This window comes from Colias croceus, chromosome 8, assembly GCF_905220415.1.
Source record: "Colias croceus chromosome 8, ilColCroc2.1".
Classification (NCBI taxonomy): Eukaryota; Metazoa; Arthropoda; class Insecta; order Lepidoptera; family Pieridae; genus Colias; species Colias croceus.
This window is the reverse complement of record NC_059544.1, coordinates 7,682,646-7,704,882: the sequence shown is the minus strand read 5'-3', so window position 1 is coordinate 7,704,882 and position 22,237 is coordinate 7,682,646. Positions and strand designations below refer to the sequence as shown.

The 22,237-nt window shown below is 33.4% G+C and overlaps 1 protein-coding gene across 4 annotated transcripts in view; it reads left to right on the top strand.

Moving 5' to 3' along the window:
* The window catches only part of LOC123693863 (multidrug resistance-associated protein 1), a 39,724-nt gene that overhangs the window by 4,060 nt on the left and 13,427 nt on the right, over nt 1-22,237 (top strand). The window contains exons 3-19 of one of the 4 annotated variants that reach the window (XM_045639123.1): nt 4,300-4,566; nt 4,646-4,839; nt 5,059-5,244; nt 5,322-5,576; nt 6,011-6,251; nt 8,082-8,219; nt 10,338-10,484; nt 10,647-10,731; nt 11,461-11,655; nt 12,935-13,111; nt 13,889-14,022; nt 15,387-15,597; nt 15,851-15,967; nt 16,269-16,375; nt 16,746-16,889; nt 17,520-17,595; nt 19,739-19,959. In XM_045639123.1, coding sequence (XP_045495079.1) covers nt 4,300-4,566; nt 4,646-4,839; nt 5,059-5,244; nt 5,322-5,576; nt 6,011-6,251; nt 8,082-8,219; nt 10,338-10,484; nt 10,647-10,731; nt 11,461-11,655; nt 12,935-13,111; nt 13,889-14,022; nt 15,387-15,597; nt 15,851-15,967; nt 16,269-16,375; nt 16,746-16,889; nt 17,520-17,595; nt 19,739-19,959 — 2,895 coding nt within the window. Of the gene's footprint in view, nt 1-4,299; nt 4,567-4,645; nt 4,840-5,058; nt 5,245-5,321; nt 5,577-6,010; nt 6,252-8,081; nt 8,220-9,592; nt 9,743-10,337; nt 10,485-10,646; nt 10,732-11,460; nt 11,656-12,934; nt 13,112-13,888; nt 14,023-15,386; nt 15,598-15,850; nt 15,968-16,268; nt 16,376-16,745; nt 16,890-17,519; nt 17,596-18,716; nt 18,941-19,738; nt 19,960-22,237 lie in introns of all 4 variants that reach the window. The other 3 variants (XM_045639121.1, XM_045639122.1, XM_045639120.1) reach the window with 3 other exon arrangements.

Sequence of the window (22,237 nt, the reverse complement as noted above, 5' to 3'; positions counted from 1 at the left end):
TTTAGGTACCTACTTACCTACTCGATTACAAAATTTTATAGACTACTTAATTTAATAACCCCAAAAACAGCTCAAATATAATGCAACATGATCTTTTTATCTTTGCGATATCGAATCCTATATTTACTGATATGTACAAGGTATACTTTTTCATAATTGAACACAAAAAACTTTATGATCAAATTCAAATTCGTTGGGATTTTGAGCAAAATGAACATTACTTTCATACGTCCAAATTTGAACAGTACTTACTGAATTATACATAGAAACAATATTTTACGACCTGGCTCATGAGTCTCCATTAGCGATTACCTACGATGTGATTGACAAATCGCATGAATGGATTCATTGAGGTGAACTGAGATGCGAGTGTAGTTCAATATTTTCAATTATTTAATAATAATAAGTGAGCAAATATTTAATATATAAAATTAGGAGAAAAATAAATATTAAATTAGGAAATACTTTTTTTTAATCTATACATATAATAAATCTGTAGAAGGGTCAATTCTGTACATTGAAAATATTGAAAAAATAAATACCAGGGGGTGTTACTGGATCGATACCAAATCCAAATATGTGATTAAAAAAATTTTTGTCTGTATGTGAAGGCATCACGTGAAAAGTAACGGTTCGACTTCGATGAATCTTGCTATAATTATACCTTATTATCCTGGGCGTAAAATAGGATACTTTTTATCCTGGAAAAATACGTAGAAAAAAATTTATCTTAATTTTTCAGTTTTATCCATAGACGTTGTTCTGTAGAACCGCGAACACATGTTGCGTATTATTATAAGCCTAGCCGTATTTGGGTCCAATAGATATTTATAAGATGTCATTGTCAGAGTTAGGTACTCAAAATGGAGAAATTAACCATCCACGCGAAGACCGACATCCGCGCGGACTGAGTCGCGGGCGTAAGCTAGTATTAATTAATTACCTTGTTCGTCACGTGGTCATTAAATATCAGGTTAGCAGTTAGCTAGAGGTGCTTACTCGTCTTTCTTGGCTTTCATCTAAATAAAAATAAATATTAAACCGGAAAATCCTAAATAGCTATTTCGCATGGAAACAACTAACAAAACGTATTACGCCTACGCATTATGTGGCTACTAATCCTAGGATTAAGTTTCAAACTATTGAGAATATACAATCTATATTGAATAAAGCCGAAGCCCGAAACGATCCTTATAAGTTTTATCTTCATTGGTTACTTTATGACATAATAATTAATAAAATTTTAATACAAGTAAAATAAAATTTTAAAAGCCTCTATTCACTGATGAGACAGTGGTGAATAATTTGGTACATAAAATAGGTACCTACATAGAATTTACAATTAACTATTGATACATGCGTTGTCATTCATGGCTTTAATTGGTTCCAGTAAGCTCGTACAATACAAATTACGATTAATCATACTTGTATCGTAATACAGAATACTTCTTTATCATATACCTACCTACAGTTTATTTAAATGAAATAGTAAATGAACATAGGTGTACATAGTGGTAAAAGTCAGCCCAGCCCCAACTCCAACACGATAATACGAGCTAGGTGTGAGAACATATTATTATCCTTAGATTTGGAATACCAAATCCAAGGATTACTTCCCATGCTGATAGACCGGACCTCCGCGGTTATACCTAGGTATATGGTTATCTTTTTTATAAAGAAATCTTAGCAGTGTCTCAAATATTATAAAGTTTTTTTTTTTTTTTGTTAATCTGACGGCCTCATCTTGTTACGAACAATTGATATTACCTTGACTCATTATTTAGTACCAAATAAAAAAAGTATAAAATTATATAAGTAGTAGGTATGCTCTTTAAAATACCTACTACATAATTATTATCTTTATAATCATATCAAATTCTATTCGTATTTATGAATCTTTAGTTTTAGTCTTAGTTAAAAGGCGGATATTTAACTAGTCAACTATTGATGTACTGTAATTTGCGTTCCACTGTATAATGTTACAACATTCAAATCAACCTTGACCTAAATTCTTCTATGATTCCACAAAAAGTTATTTGATTGATTAATAAAATAATTCAAATAACTTTTTGTGATCTTAGAGCCTACTATAGTTTCTGGTGATCCGAAGGAAGTATGTTCAAAATTTTGTTCTAAAATAAATTACTCGTATTATTGTTCATCGCAAAAGAATGAATTTGGACAGACATCGTTAGATTTTGTTTCATTAAGATAAAAAATCTCGCTAATAAATTGCTTACTTGTTCGAATTAATTTCTAAAGTTAACCCAATAACCAAATAATTGTTAACAATTAAACCTCTAATTATATCATTAATCAAAATATAGAGATTTACAAATAACGTTTCACAATTTAAATGGTCCAAAAACACAAAACATAAGACAGCTCTCCCAAATTTAAGAGATAAATTTCAACCGGTCTCTTATGACATACCTATATAGATATGTATTCAAATTGGAAACAACATTTCGTTGTTGGCTTGTAATTTTTTACTTAAAATCGTTTAGAATATAAATATTTTAATCTGATAGAGATCTAAAAATGCAGAAAATACAAGTTCGTTTATCAGACGCTTCATCAATGGCTAACTTATTTTTTATTGTAGGCAACATAAATACTTCGTTATTCTATAAAAAGCAACTATGTTAATGCTATAGAATATAATCATAAATAAATAATTTATTATGAGGGATTTCAGCTCAACAAAGCAAAAATAATAATAATCAACATAATGCTGCACGCAAATTTTAGCCTAACAATTACCTATGTTATTAATAAATGGGGTCAAACATGGAACTATATTTATACTCGTACTCGTTCAACATTCCTTACAATCAGGGTTGCCTGGAAGAGATTGCTCTTGAGCAATAAGGCCGCCTTTTCGTGCATATGTGCCCATGTGTTATTAATTATTATTGTATAAAATTATAGACTAAATTTGTTTGCCCTGGTATGCATGTACAATAAAGCATAAATAAAAATAAATAAATATTATTTTGCATTTGTGCATTTAAAAAATTATATAGCAACCCGCTACATATCATGTTCAACAAGGACTTTTTAAGCCGAATATCTATTACGATATTCAATAAAATAATGAATACCGCTCACATTTTCGATAAAACGTAGAGAATAAGCAAAATTTTGTTCTTATGTGATTCATTAGAGTTTCATGAAGTGGTTACGTAAGCTCGTCAAGTGCTCGTTAAAGGTTATAATACCAAAAAACCTGTCAAGTGCGAGTGTGACTTGCCCCGTGGCCGTGGGCTTGAGGGATACGAGTTTACCTAGGCTCTGCGTGATAATAATAATCAAAATCAAGGCGTAGGGACGTGACGACCCCATCGCCCCCGGTTGGCATATCTACAATAGATATCCCAACCGTGCAGTCAGTCACCCCGCAGGGCACCTTGTGGCGAGGTGTCGGGGAGTAGCGACCCCGCGGGAACCGAGCGCTCCCGGGGGAGGTCCCTGTCCTCACCTCTGGGCTGTCCCGGTGGCAGTTCGGAGTGAACAATGACGAGGTTCAGGATCCCCTACCTCTGGCTTGCCTTTGTTGGCCCTCCAGAGTGGAGCCCCTAGAGCTATATGCTCGGGGGTGGAAGTGTCTAATAGCGTAATAGCGGGGAAACCCGCTCCGGGGCCGCGGGCCCGCGATGGTGAAACCGGTGCCGCACCTCTCTACACCCCCAGCCGTTCAGCTGATGTTGCCCCCTTGTTGCCATTATCGGTAACCTTTTTGGGAGCCCATCGACCGAACTGGCGAGTCACCGTCTGCCATAATTTTCAATTTTTAATATTGAAAAGGCAGACGTCCATAGTCCCCATAGACCCAATATACCAGTCCATCTAACACCCCCTTCCATAACCCGATTTTAGTCCTACATTGGCCGCGGACTGCCCAGGGCTGTATCTCTATAGTGCAGCCATGGGCAGGCTGCGGCTGGTGTCCCACAACACATTAAATTCTCTAAAGGGCCTCTGCGTGTTGGACCTGTGTCCCCACGTAAGCCTTCCAAAGGACCGGGTATCATCCTTACGGCGATACCCGTGTATTATGGAGAGAATCAAAATCAACGTAGAACGACATACGAAAATCATGTTTAGATTGCACCAAAATATTAATATCTTTTCTGCTTTCTCTCACCAAAGCTAACAATTGATATCATCATAATTTGTTATCATTCTCAAAAATTCATCAATCAAATGACAGTACTATTTTTGATAAACTTTTATGTTACTTGTCATGAAAAAGATAAAAAAAATCGACCAAATTATATCAAATTATATTACTTTCAGGTTCTTGCGGCAACACTACTGTACTATAATAGAAAATGTGGTATGAGAGCTTCGGGAGTATTGTTCTTCTTTTGGTTGCTCTTAATATTAGCAGGATTACCTCAGCTTAGATCTGAAATAATGAACCACTATGAACGAGCTGACGATGAAAATGTTCAATATAATTTCGTCAGTTATATGATATACTATCCAATGATTCTCTTAATGTTTGTACTTAATTGTTTTGCTGACCTTCCTCCTAGAGATTCACCTTATAAATATGAGAAGGTAATAAAAAACGGATTCTTTATGATTAACATCCGGGTCGCTATGAAATAGCATTTGTAATAATTTGTGTGTTTCGTAGAACCAATGCCCAGAAAGTGCTTCGGGTTTCCCCAGTCGTCTCACATTCAGTTGGTTCGATCCTTTAGCGCTCACTGGTTTCCGAAGAAGTTTAACTGAAAGCGATCTCTGGGCGCTCAATCCTGAAGACTCGTCGAAGGAAGTCGTTCCACGATTCGATAAGTTCTGGGAGCGAACACTGAGGAAAAGAGAAGCGTAAGTACTAAGTTACTACGCATATTTCACAATGACAATAATTATTCTGAAATAGTAAGTGATTCACACATTCGATGTCATTAGTGAAATCGAAAACGGAAGATAACATTGACGTTGCACGCTGAATAGTACATATGGGTATAATTATCTAACCTTGAATACAAGCGCTTTGCTATGTTATTTTATTACATCATAATCGTTATACAATTTTTTTAACAGGGCGAACGGGCCAAAGGCGACCTATAGCAAAACATCGGCTAGTGTAAACTTCAAACCGGAAAGCGAAAAAAAACCAGCATCTATTCTGCCGGCCCTTTGTATGGCGTTTGGAGGACAGTTTCTATTTGGCGCACTACTTAAGCTCATTAACGATGTATTAATGTTCTTATCACCGCAATTACTTAAGTGAGTCTTTGTTCCAAATGCTCTAATTAAACACCTTAATCACGATACATAATATTTACATTTGATTAAATTTGCAGACTTTTAATAGGATTCGTGGAGAGTAAGGAACCGGTATGGAAAGGCTATCTATACGCCTTTGGGTTGTTAACATGTGCGACCGCACAAACGATGCTATTAGGTCATTATTTTACGAGAATGTACTTAGTCGGTATGAAAATAAGGACCGCTTTGACGAGTGCCATATACCGAAAATCGCTTCGAATCTCAAATGCAGCGAGGAAAGAGTCGACGGTGGGCGAGATTGTGAATCTTATGTCGGTTGATGCGCAAAGGTAAATAACATAATAATATATCTTATCAGCGACAGTTAAATAATAATATTAGGTAGTAGTTCGAGTATTTTCGAAACTAACAATTTTGCAAGTCATTGTAGATTAAATCAATTGCCATAGCTAAAAATAATTTCGTTATATTGTGCAACATTACTGAAAAGTTTGCAATGACTAAATATTTATTTTACATGGCAAGAAATTGTTTAACTTTAAATAAACATGACTTACAGTATACATTTATTACCTCTACCCTACAATTGTTTCACAACAATTATGAAAAAAATGTTTTGCCATGGCATGCAATTTTAAAATACTTACATTTATTTTACTATTATTTCAATTTGTTGAAACAGATATGAGATTTCTCTAAATATAAAATTTCCATACATAAAGGATGTATGGCAACAACTGACTTAACAAAAAAAAAATTGTAGATTTCTAGAGTTAACAGCATACCTGAACATGGTATGGTCGGCACCTCTACAAATAGCACTTGCACTATACTTCCTATGGGGTATTCTGGGCCCATCAGTGCTCGCGGGTTTGGCGGTCATGATAGTACTCATACCGGTCAACGGGCTCATAGCCAGCAGGGTTAAGACGCTGCAAATAAGGCAGATGAAGTACAAGGACGAGAGGGTTAAACTGATGAATGAAGTGCTTAATGGGATTAAGGTAAGGTTTTAATGACCAAGCTTTTAAAATTTTGATGTGTATGTATATATAAGTAGGTTTTTCAGTTTGTCTCGTTACTAGTATATCAATCTCGTAACATATTTTTGAATTGGCACAATTATGCAAATAATATTTTGTCGATATTGTTTGAATGCATTGATCATATCGGTAACTATAGGTGACAAATGATAGAGACACGACGCGGACGGTCACAAACATTACATTTATGTCATAAGTATTTATTTCATTAATTTGAACAATATACAACTAACAACAATATAGTCTTGCTTTTATTAAATTTAAGTACCTACATACATTAGATTTTTAGTTAACATAATTTAATGTGATAATTTAAATAAATTAGATACGCCTCTAAATATATAAAGGTTTTTGTTCAAATAAAACTAAGGCCATTGTGCCTTATCTCTAAAGATACATCGATATCTTATCGTGAGGTATTCTAGCGTGCTAAATCAGTAAAACAACTAGGTTCGACCGTTTACTTTACTTACATTGACAAATATCGAGTTGTTTCCGCATGTAACACGTAACAATTATTAATTTACATTTCAACCTTATATATTTTATTCTCTAACTCTTATAAATGTACCAGAAAAATTATTTTACTAATGACTTCATATATTTTTTGAAGTTATACATAACATTTTTATTTATATGGTATCGAAATTTAAACAGACATTTTATTCGTGTTATAAAGTTCAAATGTTTATAAAAAAAATGTTAAAATTATAATAATATTCTGCTAAAGTTGTAGCGAATCTGTATTTGGAAAAATTCTTAAATCATATTTCTATTTTAACACGTGCAATTTTTACTATAACACTTAAAGGTCAATATAAATTTTACTATACATTCACAAGTCGATGATCATTTGCACTACAGATAACTTTAGGTTCTTTTAGGTTGTTTTATAATATTATCTATAGTTATTTTTGTTTTATGCAAATGTTTTCCCGGGTTATAAAAGCCCATACAAACTCCTTTTCCCGCCGCTACGATACAAGCCGGCAGTTGGTAAACAACAAATATTACATAAAAGTTGATTCAATACACGCATCGTTTATCATACAATGCCTTTGTGGCCGCTTGAAACTCTTACGAAAGAGTTATTGAGAGCTTACGAATATGGAATAGTGATTTATTGATGCTATCAGGGAATCTTATTTTACTTAAGGTGTTTCTAAGCTGCATAGCGGATAATTTTTCTTATTATTTTTTTCGTGTACTTTTATATTCAATCACTAGCGGTCCGCCCCGGCTTCGCCCGTGGTACATATTTACGTTTTCTCTACATAAGAACCATCCTCGTACTTCAAGGAATATAATAAAAAAAGAATTAATGAAATCGTTTCAGCCATTGTCAAGTTATGCGCTTACCAACACATTTTGGGATTCATTTTTATATTATAGATTATCTATAGCATCTTTAAATATGTTTACGTATAAGCTATTTATCCTCGTCTCATCCTTTCCCACGTTGATATTTTTAAATAACAAGTTTTAAAGGAGACGAGCAAATTAGTGTCCATTTATGAATAAATTAAAACGTTACTAGTGTCGAGTTCGAAGTCTAAAATGTGCAATTTAGCAGAACCATCAGCTTCACTAATCTTACTGAAATTTAAGCCTTGAAGGCTAGAACATTTTATTCTTTCCCTGAAGTCTACCAAAAGTATCTTACTAATTTTAACGCCAACACATACTTCTGATGCCGAAAGATCTTTATCAGATCAAAAATCGTACTTGTAAGAAACTTAAAGAATACCGTTCTAAACAAACAACAGAAATTTTACCTTCTTTTTTTTACAGGTTTTAAAAATGTACGCTTGGGAACCCAGCTTTGAAGAACAAATTCTCAAAATAAGAAACAAGGAAATGAACGTTTTAAAACAAACGGCTTATCTAAATTCCGCTACCTCCTTTATATGGTCTTGTGCACCTTTCCTGGTAAGTGATTGTTATTGATCTACGCGTTAGATCATCTTTATTGTCATGAGAAAAAACCACGTTTAAAGTAAAAATATCTTATAAAACAACTCTTGAATACCAGGTATATTATGTAACGAAATTACAATTACTTTTGTAATTTCGGGGAAAGCCGTATCGAGGAAAACCTTTTGTATCGTCACCTAATATGGCTTCCTGAAATTGTGGTATTTTTTCTAAACTGACGATGCCCTTATTCTCGTTAAGAATAAGCGAGCGAATAATCGAGCTGCTCCAGGTTCATCTGTTAAAGGAACATTTTTTTGAAAACATTAGAGATACTAGCGTAAATGATACAAACGCGTAATCCGCGTGATAAAAATGTTTATTGGTATATAATCGCTATCAATAAATCTGTGTATAACTGTATAAGCTGTCGATAAGTAATAATTATCAACATTTATTTACACTAATATGACATGAACAAGTTTAAACGATAACATGCTATTGACCTACGTTTGTATTGAAGTTGAATACAATTCATTAGGGACGCACGGAGTTATCAATCTAGAGATCTGATATGATGAATCGAGCATCGTAAAGTGGGTCATATTTGAAAAAATATCATAGAATCTAAACAAAAAGTTGATGTTTTTGGAGTAACTAAAGCTTTTGAGTATAATATGTAGTTGTTTAGCAAGGAAACCAGATAAATAACATCTGCTTATCGAATATCGTCCCAAGTTTTATAAAATGATGGCAATATTTTGTTATTTACATATATGTTATATGCTTTATAATAATAAAATCATCTTCTCTTAAAAACTTATTGTTCCGTACAAAGAGGATACGGTGTCCAAACAATGGAGTAGTATTCGCCGATGAAGATGAACGCATTAATCGAAGTATGACTTTTTAATAAACTTATCAACTGGGAAAGTACGAAATGACGTGAATCATGTATTTAGAGATACTAAGGTAATGCTCGTTATCTGGTGTATTTTATCTATGTGAACATCCAATCGTTATCTCTTTTTACAATAAGTGAAAGTGACAAATATGACTATAACTTACTGGTATTTTCGATGTACTGTAAGTTAAAAGACACACGATTTGGTTAATTCGACTATACAATTGTTAGAATCTTGATTTTGTCAAGGTTTGCCGAGTTGAATACAGCAGAAATTACAGAATTTTCAACATTGTTGAACCTTACTATTGTGTTGGCCATTGTTGATCTAAGTATCATGGCCATCCGCCTCGTCCACTCGTATAATAGGACTCCTATCAATGAGTGCATCATTCGACGGTACTGTATGAAGCGAATGCATTTATGTTCGTTATCGATTGGCTTTAAAATTGTTATTACCTAATCCAAATTGTTTCTCTTTAAGGTGACCTTCTTAACTTTCTTCACATATGTGATTACCGACCCCGACAACCATATTTTGACACCCGTCAGGGTATTCGTATCGATGTCCCTATTTTACACAATGAACTTGCCACTAGGCTTGCTACCTCTCATCGTGGTATCAGTGATCGAGGTATAAATCCACAAAGTTATCTGATGCGCTGAGGCTGTCAGGCTGTGGTATTTCTCACGTGCATGCTAACACGAACATTTTTAAAACCAATGTTTGCGATGTATCGATCTCTTTCTAAGTTAATATCTGTATACTATCAGTTTTAACGTTATCATAGATATCATCCAAGGTCAGCTATCGCGTATATAAAAAAAATGAAGCTAATATAAAATGAATATTGTAAGCTGCTCATATATTATGTATATTATGAAAAAACAGAAAATATAGCATGATCATCAAAGCCTCTATGAGCTATAAGTCATTCCTTCTTTATTATATAGATACAACGTAAACTCCTTAACACATCATAGGTATATGGTCACGATGGTACAAAAAATCCATGCGTTAGCATAATAATGATTTAGCATTTTCTTTAAATTGCTATTAAATTTTATATCCCATAAAATATATACTGGCCTCTGTTTATGATTTCATACGAAATAGACGCCAGTATGTGACATTTATTTTGTTCTCGATAAACTTTAACATAGATTTAATAGCAGTACATACCTAACGTAATTGTAAGCTATAATATTAACTGGTTGTGGTGCCTCAGGTATCACTGATGTCATTCGGGTGCTTTGTTCTGGTAAACGACACAGAAGTACTGGACTCTAAAAGAGCTTTTGTTGCTCTATCACTTTTCAACATATTGCGTTTTCCGCTATCCATGCTGCCTAACGTAATATCGAATGTAGTGCAAGTAAGTTGAAATATTCTTTAGATCACTTTCATGAATCGTTAGACCTTAAGTTCTCTTAACACAAAGGTGGTTTGAATTTCCTCACTAACAGCATGAGTCTTGGAATTATCTTTTTCTTTATTATCAATGGAATGGTTATTATAATACAGTGTTGTTTTGTAGACGGCTGTCGGTATGAAAAGATTGAATAAATTTATGAATTGCGAAGAATTAGACATTGAGTCAGTGGAACACGATCCAAAGGACCGTAAGTATTTTTTACAAGTCATGTTGGTTTTGATTACCTTTTTTTTTATATATGAGACGCTACAGAATTATACATAATAAGAATTATATAAAATAAATACGTCATTATGTCGACTAAGTATATAATCTGTGTGAACAATCCTGTACTTGCTTTGTCCTCAATAGTATTACAGTAAATATTATGCAATATAGGTACACACTTGGAAGAGTTTCCATATCTTAGTTATAATAATACTCCATTCCCTACTTATTATAAATTTACTGAGATATGAAACTGTGTAGAGGTAAACCGCGTGCAAACAAAAGGGGGCGGAATGACTGATTGTAGACTAATTACCATTTAAATATGTACTTTGTAGTGTATTGTGTGATTGACTGTATTTATGTATGCCCAAATCGAGAGAGAATCCTCAGTTAAGTATAAAATACTCATCCTCATCATTTGTATAATAAGTCTATTTTCATTAAAATGTAATTGATAATAAGGCCAAAATTGACTCAATGACCATAAATGAAATTTTATTAGAACATTGAAATGTATGTAGCGTACTATACAGTAGGTAATATAAAGACTCAATTCTATGTTTGTAAAACTCAAAAGCCACGATTGAGTGGATTTTTAAATTACTTTATAAAGACTATACGTCATTTCCGAATAACACACACTTTTTAATTTACAACGGATAAACGGCCAGTATAGCCCTATTAAATAGCGAAATACATTTTCCAGCTAACCCCCTATCAATCGAGAACGGTCACTTCTCATGGGGTGACGCCTCGGAGCCGATACTGAAGAACATCAACTTGCAAGTGCCACGTGGTCACTTAGTGGCCGTGGTAGGTGCGGTCGGTTCAGGCAAGAGTTCCCTTCTAGCCGCTCTACTCGGGGAAATGAATAAGATCTCTGGACGGGTTAATACTAATGGTAAGTAAAATAGGAGGAAATAACATTGCTAAGGCTCATTTTTTGATAAGATAACAAAGTATGTCTTGTATTTTTAAAGTTGTTTATTCATAGTATAATACAATTAAGATTGATATAAAGGAGAATGCCCATTTTTGGTACTGGTTTTTCTCATGCATCAAGACAACAATATATTTAAAAAAATCTCGGCAATTTAGAGGCCTTCTTACCATCGGAAAATATATTTTGAACAGGGAATGTTTTGTAAAATCTAATAAGACATGTAATTGTTTAGATCCGTTATTATAGATTTAGTGTCCATTACCGTTTAGGTACATTTTTTCTACAGGTTTTTTCTCATGCATCAAGATAAAAATACTATTAAAAAAATCTCGGCAATTTAGAGGCCTTCTTACTATCGGAAAATATATTTTGACCAGGGAATGTTTTGTAAAATCTAATAAGACATGTAATTGTTTAGATCCGTTACCATAGATTTAGTATCCATTACTGGTTACCACGGTAACCAAGCGGTAACTATTATGACAATATTTACTATGGTAAATAGCTAATATTATTTTCATTGAATTACAAAAAATCAATTAACATAAAATCACTCTGTAAGGTATTGTTTTAAATACACTGTAGGTTGTTTTAACATATTATATAGTGAAGTAAAATAATATAAATATATATAAGAAAATATTATTATGACATAGCTTGTAAGATAGCTTGGAAGGTAACCAGTTATTTCTTATTTGTTTCTTTCTTCGAATATTTAGTGAAAAAATGATTCAAACAACAACAACAATATGCAAACCGAATAAAAACTCTATTGGCATTTTTTCAATATTATATATTTAGGTTTTCTTGAAATCCGTCCCGGAAGATTTCTGGTGCCTACCTACACTAGCCGATGAACAGATAGACTTTGTCTGAAAGCATAAGCTCTACGCATAGATTAAATATTATGTTAAACGAAAAATAGCTTTCAGACAGTAAAATACTACCTAAATCACACATAAACCTAACTAAATCGGGTTTATTTAAGTTTTGAGGTTAATTCACATTTTTCTCAATATCTTGAAAACCCCTGTTTTTATCACAAAAAAATGTATTGGTAAAAATCTTTTGAATATCGAAGAACCCCCCAAAACCACTCTGGCATTGACGCAACACTATACTGTGGTCCATACTTTCATGGGCATTCTCCTTTGTTGTGTTAATTCTGTTTCCTTGTTTCTTTCAAATCAATTTTGGTATTTTACATAAAATATACCATTTTAACACTTATTTTTAGGTACGTCTGCATATGTATCTCAACAGGCATGGATTCAAAATGCAACACTACAAGACAATATTTTGTTCGGCAAGCCACTGGATAAAAGCAAATACAACAATGTTATTAACATGTGCGCTCTGAAACCTGACTTCGATGTGCTACCTGGCGGTGATCAAACGGAAATCGGTGAAAAAGGTAAAAAATATTGTTTATAAGTGAAACTTCTTTCCTCGCGTTGAGAGAAAAATTTCATGTCATGGCAATACCGTCATATTGTCATGAAGTAATGCGATGATTTTGAGATCTTTGAATTTTGCCAAAGAAATTTCACTTCTGACACGCGTGCTCGGCACACGCGCTATTTTTTTATAATTTATTAATAAAAAAATACGAAATTGTGGTTTTTTCCACTTTGCTTATGATAATATAAACTAGAGATAGGTATTGCAAAGTCGAAAAATACTTGCGATATCTAAACTGAATTTGATAAACACAAAACGTATAGTATAAGCTATTGCAACATTTCGTGTAATTCATGTGGGGTTAATCAAACCAATATACGGTAGATACATGTCATATTGTGATAACCTATCTTAGATGATGATAATATGCATAATATGAATATTTGATTTGTTCGTATAGTCATGTTTAGTCACGTGTAATTACTCAATAATTATGACTTGAAGAAAAAAGCGTAATACAAGAATGACTTGTTCTTAAAACACTAATAGACCAGCACATTTTATAACACTTTGTTTTATTATTCAATAAAAATCCATGCAACCTCTAATTTTTTATCTAAAAAAATTAGTTCTGCTCTTGCGTACTAGTACTTTTCGGAAAAGTCGAACTTTGCCTATACAATTGGAAGATCTAATAATAGATTGTAAACTATTATTTTTATACTCTTAAATTAGGTTATAGGTTACATTTGTCGGATATCATGATATTAAATTAATTCTTGTCTTTTAGGAATAAACTTGTCGGGTGGTCAAAAACAGCGTGTATCTCTCGCTCGCGCAGTGTACTATGACGCGGATAATTACTTCCTCGACGATCCGCTCAGTGCCGTGGACTCGCATGTTGGCAAACATATATTCGATAAGGTAAGAGCAAAGAAAATGTATAAAAAAAAGGTCTTTGGTCAATTTTAATAAGACCTGCGCCCGTACCATGATGTATCAAAGCAGTGTGATGTGCAGTATGGAAAAATGATAGATCATCTAGCGCCATCACTTTTAATAATTAAGGCTAAAATATTATTTTTAACTCTCGATAAATATTGTTACGAAATTATGTATTGAAAATTACACAATATTGATTATTTATTATCTTTATCAAGAAAGATATTTATTAAAATCAAAATGCGGCATGGTCATGAATCATATCATATAATTATAAACTTTGATGAAGAATTGCTTTGGATAAGATAACGTTTAATAACCGAACGTGCTTTAATATACGGAAATGTATCGATAAATAGATAATAGATATGTCACTTTCGACGCACTCATTTCGATAACAAAGTAATTAAGTTCGTGTTACGATAATCAAAATAAACATGATACAGCAATATATTGGCGAGCAATAATTATAACATGAAATAGTTCAAAATGTAGTGCATGTACCTCAATTAAATCTATCAACGTATTATGTGATAACTAGATTTCCACCCGCGGCTTCGCCCGCGTTTTCAAAGAAAAACTCGCATAGTTCCCGTTCCCGTGGGATTTCCGGGTTAAAACCTATCCTATGTGTTAATCCAAGTTACCCTCTATATGTGTGCTAAATTTCATTGTAATTGGTTCAGTAGTATTTGCGTGAAAGAGTAACAAACACGCACACACACATCCTCACAAACTTTCGCATTTATATAGTGTAGGACAAAACATGAAAATGCATTAATGAATTCAATTCATGAATTCATGAATTCTCGGAATATAATAGAAACATAATTATTGTTCTATAACTGAGCATACAATGTAACATAAATTTAATGCAAAGGTAAAATGTGTCATAACATTGGAAATAGGACAATACACTGTAGCAATTTTATCATGTAATAAAACAATTAACTTAGAAATGAAACAACAACGAAACAAGCATTTATGTATAAAATGCAAACATGCAACCATTTTCTAAATGAAGTAAGTAGGTAAATGCTAGAAAGAACCCAATGGGAATACAGTTTAAAATGTATTGTAGCAAGTTTTAAAAGATTCGAATATTAAGACGATGATTCTGTGCTAAGCTACGTTTTTTGTAAGATTTATGTACATACGAAATGATTTCTTAATCCTTCATAAATATGCAATGATAATTTTTCCAAATTTGGACACCCTCTGTAATCATGTGACGTTATGGAAGATGCTATAAAACAACATGCAATACATAGTAATAAAGCTTAAGTATATTATCCACCACACTAAGCATATATCAGAATCAAACATAATTTTTTATTCCTTCACAGGTCATCGGTCCATCTGGTCTACTAAAAGACAAAACTCGCGTATGGGTCACGCACAATGTATCGTACCTGGCTCAAACGGACTTGGTATTAGTACTGCGCGATGGTGAGATATCCGAAGTGGGCACATACCAGCAGTTGCTGGAGAAGAAGGGGGCCTTCGCTGAGTTCCTTTTGCACCACTTGAGCGACGCTGAACGGACTTCGCCTGAAGGTTTGTTGAGATGTAGTTTAAATTGATGTCTTTGTTAGTTGGTAGGGAAAAGATAAAATTTATGTTCTTTTTGAAAATATGTATACTGGAATGTTAGTTTTGCTTTTATGGACTTAAAAAATGTGTATTCTAAATTGAATGAAGGAATTAACCCATACCATTTATTTTGCGAGTTTTTAAGAACGAATAAACTAATAAAAGTTACTTTTTTAGCTCCGTAAAAGTACATAAAATAAATTTGTTTTTGTTACAGAATTGGATGAAATCAAACAAGACTTGGAAAGTAAGTTGGGTTCCGAGTTCCAAAATAAATTGCAGCGAGCCCGTTCGCTCTCCGAAAGCACATCTGAATCGGAATTACCTGCTGCGGGTATGAATTTTTAGTATTATTTTATTTTTTTGAGAAATCTGAATAATATAAATTGCATTTAATGTATTTAAAAACAACAATTTTAAATGAAGCAATTTCAATTTTAATCTATCAGAAGCCAATTAAAGCAGACAATTGGATAATCAATACACAAGTGTAATTAATATTGTAATTTTCGTCTGATGACGTTATATGTTCACCTTCAAACAATTTCACCAAATATGACAAATTTGCTGCAATTTTTAAAAGATTTTTCGTATACATCCTAATTATTGTCTAAATTTATCTATTTCTTATCTAGGAGACAGAAGTGGTAGTGTCAAGAGACGCACTCCAGAAGGCGCTACGCCTAACGATTTGAAGGAAAAGAATAAACTTATCGAAGCAGAAAAGGCGGAAACTGGCAGTGTAAGTATATCATACAGTATAGAGAGGATATTGTCTAGTTTCATACACCATAAAATACCTATTAATCAACTGTCCTTTAGGAAGCAGATTAATAAATTATGCATTTAAAACGCAAAGTATGGTATATGTATTACGTATGTAATACGACGTATGTATGATGTAAACTCATAAGTCATAATGTCAGTGACAAAGTATTACTGTTTTTCTTTTGAATATAATAATGACAAGACGATACAAGAGTATTTAATCACACACATTTTTAAAAGTTAATAAATAAAGATTATTATTCGCAAAAACCTAAATTAGCATTAAAAAAAAAAAAAAACTTCGTGACGAAGCGTCTATATAATACTCGTATTACCCGTTGCAGGTGAAATGGGCGGTATACAAGCACTACCTGACGAGCGTGGGCGTGTTCGCGTCGGTGGTCACGATCGTGATGAACCTCGTGCTGCAGCTGTTCCAGGTCGGCTCCAACTACTGGCTCGCCAAGTGGTCCAATGATGATAATATGGTATGTTTTTCTTTTAATCCTTTTTTTTTTTATATCTTGCTGTAGTAACTCAGGCCCCGGAACCACAGACACAATAGAAAATCTATTGTGTCTGGGACCGATCGAGCCGCTTGGGGCTCAATGGCTTAAACAGTTATTTGACGAGATGTATGAAGGGTTAAATGCTCTTAAAATATCACCGTGAAGTATATATAAATAAATTTATTATATATGAAATATTCTATCCTGATAATATGGGAAAGTTAAATTCGAATACATTATCAATTTTTTTTTTAATTAAACTTATAAGGATAAATTACAATAAGTGACGTATGAAAAAAATTTTTACCAAATCTATTCAAGAAGGATAAGAAGAATACGTGATATTGGTGTAATCCATACTAATACATTATAAATGCGAAAGTAACTCTGTCTGTCTGTCTGTTACTCAATCACGCCTAAACTACTGAACCAATTTGCATGAAATTTGGTATGGAGATATTTTGATACCCGAGAAAGGACATAGGCTAACTTTTATTGCGAAATATGTACCACGGGCGAAGCCGGGGCGGACCTCTAGTAAGTAATATTTTTAAGTTGTTACTCAATGTTATATAAGTTTAACTAAATTGTTTATTACTCATTTTAAAGTTGGTGAACGGAACGGTAAATAAAAGCACACGAGACATGTACCTCGGTGTGTACGGCGGCCTCGGTATCGGACAAGGTAAGTCACTTTGTGATGGGCTAATAATGATGTTGTTTGGTGGAGGGTGAAAGTTTTCAAGTGTTGTGGAAATATTGAAGTTATAGTAATTTTTGTAACATTTTTATGTAAGCTGAAAAGAAAAAATAACAGCTTCGAAATTATATACGATATCTGGTTTTATTAAATTTTTCGGGTAAAACAATAAGGTTCGGGCCTTTTAAAAAAAACGTCTTCAACACTTGGAAACTTTCTATAAGATGTTTAAATGATTTAAATGCTTTTTAATAATAGCACGAAAAAATACATATACTAACGGAAAAGGTACATTGATAATAATTGATATATTATAAAAATAATGAATACATTGTTTACACCTATTTTATATGTAATTTCATCTTTTCTAGTATGTAATTATCTTCATTGAATTGTTTGATAATTTCGCCAACGTGCCAATCATTGCATGGTTAACAATTTTAAAGTCGTTTTATGCATGGGAATAAAATAAGATTGAATTTGATTTTTCTCTATCTTTAATTTGCATGTTATTTTCTTATTTTTTAAATATTCAATAATTTTTTAATAAATAATATTACTATTAGTTTTAAACTGATATTGAAGTTAATAATTATATCGAATCCTTGGAAGAATCTAAAAACTTTGTAAAATTAATTTTCCTAATAAAGTAATTGGAAAGACATTGAGTATACAACTGCGTATGCATTTAAACTGTAATTGTATAATATAACAAAATTCAACTCAATTGTATTCACATTAGCCATAAATTCTACATTGACACTTTACATTATACATACTTCTGTATCAATAACTTAAAATGCAATTCAAAACTTTACTTGTGTCGAAAAACATATATACAACACAAAAAGAACAAATAATCATTTGTCTTTATTAACACACTCGTTTACATTGCACATACAAACACAATCCCGTGATAATATCGTGCATAACACATACGCACACAAACACGTAACCATCCTTAACACCGCGTGCAACGCACGCAGTACGCACACAAACACACCACATACATGCACGCACCCGTCCGCTACACCGTGTGCACGTAACGCATAGTGCACACAGTGTGCGGGCACGGGCAGTGTGAGAGCGCGTGTGGCTGGGCGCAGTGGTGTCGGTGTCGGTGTCGTCGCTGGCGCTGTACCTGGGCACGCTGGTGGCGGCGCGCGCGCTGCACGCGCAGCTGCTGGCCGGCGTGCTGCGCGCGCCCTCCATCGGCTTCTTCGACTGCACGCCCACGGGCCGCCTGCTCAACCGCTTCAGCAAGGACGTGGACGTGCTCGACAACGTGCTGCCCATGACGCTGCGCGGCTGGACCGCCTGCTTCTTCGCGGTACGCGACACACCCCCCACTGACGTGACGGCCCAGCGGTTTATGCATTTTCGGAGTTCTAAATTAAAAAAGGGCGTATGTGCCCGAGCACGTGTCCGAAGTGAAACTTCTATAGCAAGATTCAAAGATACGCACCTAAAGATGTTTCACTTCAAAAAAATCTGAAATAGCAGGATTTACTTATTTAATACGTACCGTTACATCATTATCAAGATAAAAATGCATAAACCGCATATCCGTTGTGAAATTTTTCATTTTATAATCTGTTAGAAATTAATGCCGCATGTTCTTATTTTTCGTTTTTTTTTCTACACATAAATGGCACAAAGTTTTAATTCGTTGAACTATTTTGAGGCTTCTTAGTTCAATCATATGAGGGGTTAAATTTCTAGGCAGTTTAATATTTTTTCATCTTGTACGGAATGTCAATTTCAGCCGGGACTACCATTCTTGGGATCAGTTTATAAAAAAAACTTAGTATTTTCTCCTAATAGGTAGATTGTAGTAACTAACACTGACATTTCATATCTTTGTACCTTTTGCAACTGTTTTAAACTATGCGATTTTTGCTTCTAGATGCTAATAATATATGTAGAGCATGCGTTTTTAAAAATACACGAATCAATAGAATTCCATTAGATTTGCACAATAGTGGCCTTAGAATCATGTAGTGCTGCAATCGTTCCTCATGTTTTGGTTTATTCTGTAAATAAAATAGATAGGTCGTAAAAAATGTATTCATTAGAAGGTGTTAACGTTCTTAAATAGCGGATTAAATAAACGTGGACGTTTTTGCAGCTATATCGTCTATTTTCGCGGATTTAATGCCATATTTGGCGTGTTGGCGGGCGGCAAAGGTCTTGCACGAGCTTTTGTTAAGGAATATATTAAAGGCCCCTTTGCAAACCTTCGAAGTAACGCCTCTCGGTCGGATTCTGTCTAGATTCTCTAAAGACGTAGATGTCGTGGACACCTCGCTACCCTCGCAACTCTCCGACGTGATGTATTGCACATTTGAGGTAAAGTTGGATCATTGCTTATGGTTTTACTCGTTTGAAAGGTAGTTTCAATTGGCACATCCAAGACGTTAATATAGTAGATATTAAATATTAATACGCCTTTGAATCACTTTATAAGTGGTCAAACAATGTTTCCCATTTCTTAATAAAATTGCTTAAAATGTCCTGTAAAAAGTACGGTCTTTGATTTGCCAAGTGATAACCGGTATGTCGGTTGTTTTTTTTTGGGTTTGATTTCGTTTTGCGCTGTGTTTGAGTTTTACTCATTTTATACATTTTGTGGAATCGTTCTTTGTCATAGGTTTTCGAATACCACATTTGAGGGACATTTTCATACTTTTTTTGGTTACAAGGATATCGAAAGTTTTATTTATGTTATATTGTTCGCCCTCGCACACTTCGCATCCGCAATGATTTATTTGTATGTTTATTTGTGCTTACGAAAATTATCTGTTCCATTATCACTATTCCTAACTAGGGAATTTGTCGATATAAACTGATCCCAAACCACGAATTAGGAATGAAGTTACTAGGGGATGTTTTTTTTATGTGTGGTCATATTTATATCATTTCATAAATCATATTATCATGGTTTATATACCCCAGTTAACCTTTTGACCGCCAGAGCAAAAACGCATCGCCGTGCCCTCCACGCCAAGCCACAAATTCAATGAGATAACCTTGAAAATAGTAGGGAGTCCAAAATGTTATCGATAAACACAAGGACAACATAATAATTCACGTCTGAATATTTGAATGAACAGCTTATAACACAAAAATAATATTTATTTAACCTCATCTCCTACTGTAAAAACTTAAGACCACATTTATAGCAACTATCAACAAAAAAAATCAACCTTTTGAGATACAAAAATACATATAAAATTGCAGCAAGTTACAGCACTATTCTCTATCAGTTACGCCCCATTGGCATGTATACATGCCAATGGCGCGGGCAACCATCCTTTTTTTTATAATCTCTCGCTTCTGATTAGGGATGTGTAGCTGTATATTATTATAACTTATCGAGTTTATTTATTAAGTTTATATGAACTATAGGTATTATTGTGGAGTGTTTATTTGTAAATATCAAAACAACTATTACCTTTAAATAAAGGGAATTGCATTAAAACTACATATTTATTTTCCAATCATTTAGTTGAATACTTGAGTTATTACAAATACTAATTATAATATGTAGGTACCTATTTAGGTCAATTACCATATTTTGATATGACATAGCGACAATTTGTATCATAAGAATATTCTAATAAAGGCACTGATTAGACTTATTAGGTAATAAATTTTGAAAACTGCTAAATAGGTAAGTACCTACAGATTTTTAGAGATATTTATACATTTTGGACCTAAGCGAATTTTTATCATTACATGGACAATAAATATTATGCTAGAACGCATACATTGTGTTTGTGACGATAAAATAAAAAATCAACAATTGTATATAATCATTATGTTCATTAACAGCCTTGTATTTACCTACCTATCTATATAATTATTATGCTCATTAATAGCCTTGTACTTATTTGATTATAATATTGGTAGATACCTACTCGATAAAATATTTTTACAACTTTCCGCACTTAACAACACGGCACGCGGTTACGACGTCACCAGTCCGACATCTATTCATGTCAATGGCGCAGAAGGGATTGCATATCGATACTGTGCTAGGGATGCGCATGATTGGCGAAAAGGAAAATATTCAAATCAACAATATCCACAATATAGACAATATGGTATTATACCAAAGAATGTAGTATTTACCTTTTTTCTCAGTGACTAAGCTTATATATTTTTTTTGTAGTTATTACAAAAATTAAGCGAATTAGAGTAATTTCGCTGAAATTTTAATGAAGTTACTTGAATATTACACTACATCACTAGTAGGCACGTATACATGTCATTGGCGCGAGAGAACATGCTTTTTTAGCCATTAATTAAGTAATTTTTTGTCATCAAATATTTGAATAACTACTTGGCAATTTTGTTTACTGTGTACAATTATTTAATAACTGGGGATTCAGTTCATAAACTGTATAAATAAAACACGTAAAAGTAAAGGTTTAATATGTTTATTTTGTATTTATCTATGATCTGTTTCTTGGCATGTATAGGTGTCGTTGGCGCACAGGGCACGATTGCGCATGACATCTATAGATGTCATTGGCGTTCAAAAGGTTAAATACCAATATCAAATTACATATATAGATATTAATTGTTACTTACTTATTTATTTCAATATAACATATTTATTTTA